The sequence below is a fragment of the Apaloderma vittatum genome, unplaced genomic scaffold (genome assembly GCF_000703405.1).
Source record: "Apaloderma vittatum isolate BGI_N311 unplaced genomic scaffold, ASM70340v1 scaffold9898, whole genome shotgun sequence".
NCBI lineage: Eukaryota > Metazoa > Chordata > Aves > Trogoniformes > Trogonidae > Apaloderma > Apaloderma vittatum.
The window spans coordinates 1,202-8,309 of record NW_009730201.1 but is presented as its reverse complement, the minus strand read 5'-3'; the positions used below and the strand labels follow the sequence as shown (position 1 = coordinate 8,309).

General features: G+C 44.6%; 1 protein-coding gene across 1 annotated transcript; it reads right to left on the bottom strand.

Moving 5' to 3' along the window:
- Nucleotides 1-572: 572 nt before the first annotated feature.
- Nucleotides 573-5,146, bottom strand: LOC104277906. The gene is given in 4 exon segments (XM_009874706.1): nt 573-632; nt 634-1,145; nt 2,111-2,881; nt 5,035-5,146. Coding segments are annotated over 4 exon segments (1,455 nt in total).
- Between the last annotated feature and the right edge of the window lie 1,962 nt (nt 5,147-7,108).

Genomic DNA, 7,108 nt, shown 5'->3' with positions numbered 1-7,108 from the left:
ACTGGGGATAGGTGGGAACCAGCAATATGTTGTTACAGAATTTATATATAAGAAAAAGGTGACACTAAGTTGTGTTAAAACAACAATAGCAATGAGCAGAGGTTTTATTTATTGATTTTAAAAATGCACACATCAGAAAGTATCATAGATATCTTTTTTTTGGAGGAAAGTGAATGAGGAAATAATTTTAAGTGTACAAATCACCTTCAATACTGTTTCATCTGTTCATTGTCTAACTAAACAGTACCATACTGAAATTTGGTCTAGTTGCTTCATCAGTAGTTCTACTAGTCTCTGCTGTAGCTCTCTGCAATATTTCAAATATTGCTGTGATAAAATCTTAGTTTCTACAATCAGTAACCTGAAAATAGGAAAAAAAAAGAATGTTCTTATATCTTGAATAACAGAAGTGAACATGTCATTTTAGACGGTACTGTAGAACAACAGATTATGTAGTAAGGATCTTCTTTGGCTAGTCAGAGTAGTAGACCTTCAGCAGGTCGATCAGCATAACTAGGAAGGGTATTTTGCTATTTGAAGCTTTAGTCAAGTTTTTCACTACGTTTTGTGTATTACAGAACGTCCTCATCGTGAGACATACAGTCCAAGGCTCCTTGCTGCTTCGGAAATTCTCGGTCCTTTTTTATTTGGGAAAGGGTAAAAGTTCACTTTTTTGCAGGCCGGCGTGCATTTTTTAGAAGAAATTTGTTGATGTGTCCAAACTGATGAAGTGGCTGATTTCAGAGGAGGCTTTTGGCAGGTGCTGGAAATGTTGCTGCGATTCTCTTCACTGAAACTGCTCAACGTGCTTGAACTTCCAAGTTGACTGAGGGCAGATAGTTCGCTTACTCCGTCTGACTCCTCATGTTGCAGTGTTCCCTTTCCCTTGGAAATCAGTCTCTCATCGTCGTAACCACATGGTCCATTCTTGCACCTGGTAACTCCTTCACAAGAAGCTTGCCCCAGGCGGTGAATTCCCAGGTGGGTTCGCCACAGGGAGTTGTCTTGTACGTTGCCACTGCTGGTCACCTCCAGTCTGACCTTTCTGACGGGAGCACATTCGGTAAATGACTTTGATCTCCTAACTGTTTTATTAACTGAAACAGCATTGACCATCGATTCCTGGAGAACGGATTCATGTTCACCTACAAGAGAAATGCATATGTGGACGTTACTACGGTGGCAAATATTAATTTCTGTGGCATAAACTCGACTGAAGAGCTTTAAATGATGAGTTCAGCTGAACTCTTTCTCTCTGTGGTTGACGGTAGTGCAAGTTCTTCTTGTGCCAGATTATCAAGCAGAAATTTTTCGTGCTCGGTTTTGCGGTTCTGAGGCTATAAATGGTACCCTAGGGTTAGTCAAATGAAAATGGAGATTTATCAAGTCAATATTGATCTAACCAGTACTCTAAGACTCATTAACAGCACAGATTGAGAATTGACTTTCAGTAATTACCTGCTTTTAAGCAAAAATTCTTAAGGTGAACAGGGATTTGCTCCATGTGTTGGTAGGTGCTGTGATTTGAAAGAAAAAAACGTTCTGTTTGATACTGCTGGAAGTTTGCATTCACAACTTAAAACTGCCATGATTGCTTCCAGATGAAGCAAGTTGTGAAATTCTTTCTTCTTTTCCTTAATGAAGAATCATTAACATGTAGTATTGTATTAATATTTTACTGCAATTTGACTACTGTAGCCTGTATAAATGATGTAAAGTCAATGGGTTATCACCCTAGTGTTGCCTGAAGGACTGCTTAGAGGAAGAATCTGCTTGCTTTGTGAGTGGTGTAGAGCAGCTGTAACAGTGGGAGAGAATCTAGTCTCTTCTTTTTTTTCTTCTATCCCTATAGCTTAATTGCTAAGGTTCCATGAAATTTACTGTTAGAAATGTATAAGATATTAGGGCTAGAAATGCTAATGCTACTTTAATTGCATGTAGCAGCAATCCAATTACTGAACACGACCGGCTTTCTATGCCTTGAAAATGCATAGAGAGTGAACAACTACACTAAAGATAAACAGTGCTGTTGACAGTGCAAGTACTAATGAAATATACTTGAGTTAGTATAAATAAAGTAGGTGTTGTGTAGAATGCTGGCCTTATTTACAGGGTTGACTTACAGGAACTGTGTCTGCAGTGTGACTTAGGAAGCATATTAAAGTGCGAAAAGTAGACATAGAAGGGTGCTGATTATATTCTGTGTTGGTAGTAAGGGTCTGGCGGCTGGAAGATATGGCGCTGTACGAAAAGATAGGGACCCTCTCCCGATAGCCAATAGCATTTAGCTTCTGATGTAAGCAGACGGAAGTGGCGTCGTAAATTCGGGTTATATAGCGCCGTGTTACGCACCAATGAACGCCATTTGCCATCCACCACATTGGTGTCAGTGAGCTGATGGCCCGAGCGGCCCGGAGTTGGTTGCCGTGTCGTTCCTGAACCAGGTCGCCACGCCTCGAAAGGCAACAAGTGGTGCCGAAACCCGGGAGGGTTGTCTGGATTTGGCTGACCGGCGGCCAGAGCGGCAAAGCCAGCCCGGCGGGGGAAGTCAGAGAAAGACGCTCCAGACCAGGACCCCCAGGGAAGATTGAAGCCCGTGTGAAGGTCATATCCCCAGGACCAACGAGCAGGATTGGAGCCCGTGTGAAGGTCGCATCCAGGACCAACGAGGACAATGGAAGCTCTCGTGAAGGTCGTATCCCAATTACATAAGCAGTGGGGGATTGATTGTTAAGCCCCAAGATTTTACTCTCGCAGTTGCAAGGCTTTTGAGGCTTGGGATCATTGACCAGCACCGTGTGAAGGTCATATCCCCAGGACCAACGAGCAGGATTGGAGCCCGTGTGAAGGTCGCATCCAGGACCAACGAGGACAATGGAAGCTCTCGTGAAGGTCGTATCCCAATTACATAAGCAGTGGGGGATTGATTGTTAAGCCCCAAGATTTTACTCTCGCAGTTGCAAGGCTTTTGAGGCTTGGGATCATTGACCAGCCGGTGGATATTCTCCACCCCGAGGTATGGGATAAATGTACTGAAGTATTAGCTGAGGAGACAATGTCCTCAGGGAGTGGTAAACATCTTAAGTCGTGAGGGAAAGTCGTGCAGGCCTTGCAGAAGGCCATACAAGAGCAGGACACCTGGAGGGCAGCAAAAGTGTGTTTGTTAGCTACCCCGCAGCTGGCAGTCGGGGCAGCGACGCAAACTCCGCGCCCTCCAGACGATGATAATTCTGCCGAGCATAAAGACCCGCCCCCTAAGATGGCGCCGAGCAGAAAGCGGAAGGGCGGGGCGAGGATGTCCCCGGCGGGAACAGAAAGGAAGCGCTAGAACTAACAAGCGCACGTAAACGGGAGGGGGAGGAGAATGAAAAGGAGAAAGATATAGGAGCGAACCAAAAGGGAGGGTGCGGCCCGCCCGCAAAGCAGCTGGGCGGGGCCGGAGTCCATCAAAAAGGTACTGGAACCCGGAAGTAACCAGTCAGTCGAGTTTTTATCCACAGGATCGGATGATCGGACACCCTCGTAACCCGTACGCCCCAGTGACAAGAGAATACGACAAGTCAGCAAGCATCCTACCCGCACCCGGGAGTCCCGCAACAACGGGAGATAGCCCCCCCGCCAGGGGCTGCGATGTGTTTGTGGGATTTTAATTCTGGGGTTTGTAATGCCATCTAGTGGCTGGGATGAACATCAACCATGGGAACGGGGGTTGGTAAGAGAGGCGGAGCAGAAAGTATTACAAAAATCGTTACCCCGGGCCCCCCTAGCTTTCAAGTAAATATTTGTGATCTAGTCCCAGTTAAACCCCTGTTATCATGACGCAAGTTATTATATATGCCCTAACTCTAACCCTAGCTAGAATTGAACAATCAATAAGTGCATTAGAACAATCAATTAGATCATTATCTGAAGTAGTGTTGCAAAATTGAAGAGGATTAGACTTGATGTTCTTACAGCAAGAGGGAGTGCCTGCTGCCCTAAGGGAAGAGTGTTGTATATATGCGGACCACACTGGAATAGTGAGGGACACTATGGCCAAATTGTGAGAGGGATTGGAAAAATGGAAAAGAGACAGAGAGGCCCAACAAGGATGGTTCGAGTCATGGTTTAACCTTGATAGGGCCAATCGCAATGATTGTAATAGCATTGATCTTTGGACCCTGTATATTGAATAGGCTCGTGTCGTTTGTTAAGAGCCGGATAGAGGCAGTTAACATCATGTTGGTGGAGCGCCAACAATTGCTTTAAGAATGTTTTTGTTCAGAATCTCCTTTAGTTACCCCCAGTTATACCCTGTGACTCCCAGTTACCCCCCCCAGCTACCTCTTGTTCAGCGTGCCTTATGTTTTCTATTCAAATCTGCAATATATATTTTAAGGTTGTTATACAGCATAGAATAGAAACGAAATGCATTTAGTATGTTTTTATCCAAAGTTACGATGTACGTATTCTTTAGAATTGTTGTATTTTAGCCAATTTAATTATGCATGGGGGGGGGGAAAATGTTGGTAGTAAGGGTCTGGCGGCCGGAAGATATGGCGCTGTACGGAAAGATAGGGACCCTCTCCTGATAGCCAATAGTGTTTAGCTTCTGATGTAAGCAGAGGGAAGTGGTGTCGTAAATTTGGGTTATATAGTGCCATGTTATGCACCAATAAACACCATTTGCCATCCACCACATTGGTGTCTGTGAGCTGATGGCCTGAGCGGCCTGGGGTTGGTCACCGTGCCATTGCCTGAACCAGGTCGCCACGCCTCGAAAGGCAACAATTCTGAACCAGAATATTTAGACAGACATTTAAAAAGAGTCGGAACCCTGAATTTGAAATGAAGCTGGTCTGAATTGGATGCTGCCTTTAAAAAAAGCAACAGCACAACACCCGGTTTATACTTGTCTCTCTACCATCTTTACAAGGCAATACATGAGGATGTCAGACCCAGCTGTCTTACTGGCAGTAAATGGATCTGTACAACTGGGCTTCAGCTGAGGAAGGGCCTTCACTGCCTTCGTCTCCCACTACTGAAGCAACTCACCAGCATAATACCGCAGGGTTTTTTCATCTCCCTGGGTTGGCCACGTAGGGTTGATCTGGTAAGAGCTGCTTTGCAGCATGGCTCTGGGAGTGAGAACTGTGTCAGCCCCCATATTCTGCTCTCTTGCAGCGTTACCAGGGGAAAGGAGATTAAAGCACAGGCAGAGCTTAGAGCTACCAATGTGTTTATGCATATATCTGTACAGAGAAGTATCCTAACAGAATTTCCCAGGGTGAACCATTCACAGAGATAAGAACGCACACTTCTCTGTCATTTAACAGTGAGAATAAAGAGTTATATCTGGACTGTCAGGAAATAAAGCTGAGCTTGGGTGGCTACAAAAAGACCTCCTGCGAAATAGAGCCCTGTATGTTCTGCGGAACACAGTTACAGCATCAGGCTACAAAAATTAGGGCTTATTCTCCATAAATGAGAGAAAAAGCAGGAAAGAAGGAACTGAGAGGCTGAGGTGATGCAGCTTTGCACATTTTTGCGGATGTAACTGCACTCTTGTCTGAACTGGCATTGATAGCCAACTTTGGGTTTTATCTTGAACCTTATGAACTGGTCATCAGGGGAATTACAGTGAGGCTTGAACTGATCAAACTAATGCATCTAGTCTAAAACTGGTTTTAAGTCCAGGTTTGATTTGATTCCTTGGCTACAGGTGTAGCACACAAAACTGAGCAATGACCTTGGATAAAAATGTGAGAGTCCTGAACCACCGTGTGTGTTAACATACATTCAGCACTCTAAAGTTCTAAGAAAGCTTTAGTTAGACAGATCTTTGGTTGATTTGTTTTTTAAAATTTTTTTAATGAATTGTTCATCATAGCTGTATTGCAGGGTTGTTTACCATCTGGCCTTTTTCATATGCTCTCATCATAGACACTTTGAGGTTCTGGAGTGACAAAAGTTAATTTTATTTCGAGTCAGCTTGGCAGATACTTGGAAGAGACTCTGCAGTCAGCCCCTGTGTTTATTCTGGTGCGACTGCTTGCGCTGAATGCTCCCATTTAATTCCTAAAGTAAATACTGGTTTTCAGCTTCTTAGCCAATAAATAACGAATACACTGCGGTGTTATCCCGTAGCTGGCGACTTTCAAATCTTGTCATACTCTTTGTTCTCGGGTACAGCCAGAAGCGTGAATGTGGCTGTGTGTGTTGGAAGGAATAGAACAAAGCTCTTTTCAGGTGGCTTCTCAGTTCCTAATCTGCCAGTCAAAAACCTACAGAAGTTAAAGAATTTTAAGTTCTTGCATTGGGTTTGCCTGTCTGGATTTTGGTGGCAAGGGGCCTGTAGGGGTAGCTTCTACAAGAAGCAGCTAGAAGTTTCCCTGAAGTCTGATAGAGCCAGTGCCAGCCGGCTCCAAAGACGGACCTGCTGCTGGCCAAGGCCGAGCCTGTCAGTAATGATAGGATAGGAACACCTCTGTGAAACCATACTTAAAAAAATGAGGGAAAAAAAAGAACTGTGCCACACAACAACTGGCAGAGAGAGGAGTGAGGCTGTGTCAAGACATCAAGGGCAGTGAAGAAGCGGGGAGAGGATGCGCTCCATGTGCTGGAGCAGAGAGTCCCCCGGGTGTTGCCGATGACCATGGTGAAGCAGGCTGCCCCCCTGCAGCCCACGGGTGTGACGGGGTGTAGGTGTCCACCTGTGGTCTGTGGAGGACTCCACACCAGAGTGGGTGGATGCCTGAAGGGGGATACTGCAGTGTTCATTTCTGCTTGACATATTCTTGGAAACGGATGGATATAACAGGTTCAAAGTGCTGAGCTATGTAATGGGTTTTCCCAGGTTCTAAACCACAGGAATGCATAAAATCACCTTTCGGAACATTGAGAAAGCACAAAAAAAATACCCCAAACTTCATCTGCTTTTAGGAATAGCATGAATCCTTTGCACACAGGTTGTTTAAAGACAGAAGGTCAGTGCAGTAGGTTTTGTGAATATTTTGGGTTATGTATATGAATATTTGTCTGTGAACTTCCAGTCCTACTAAATGGTAAACTTTGATGAATCTGTGCAGTGCTATTTTCTTATGTCTTTTCTTTAATCTTCAGATGGTGT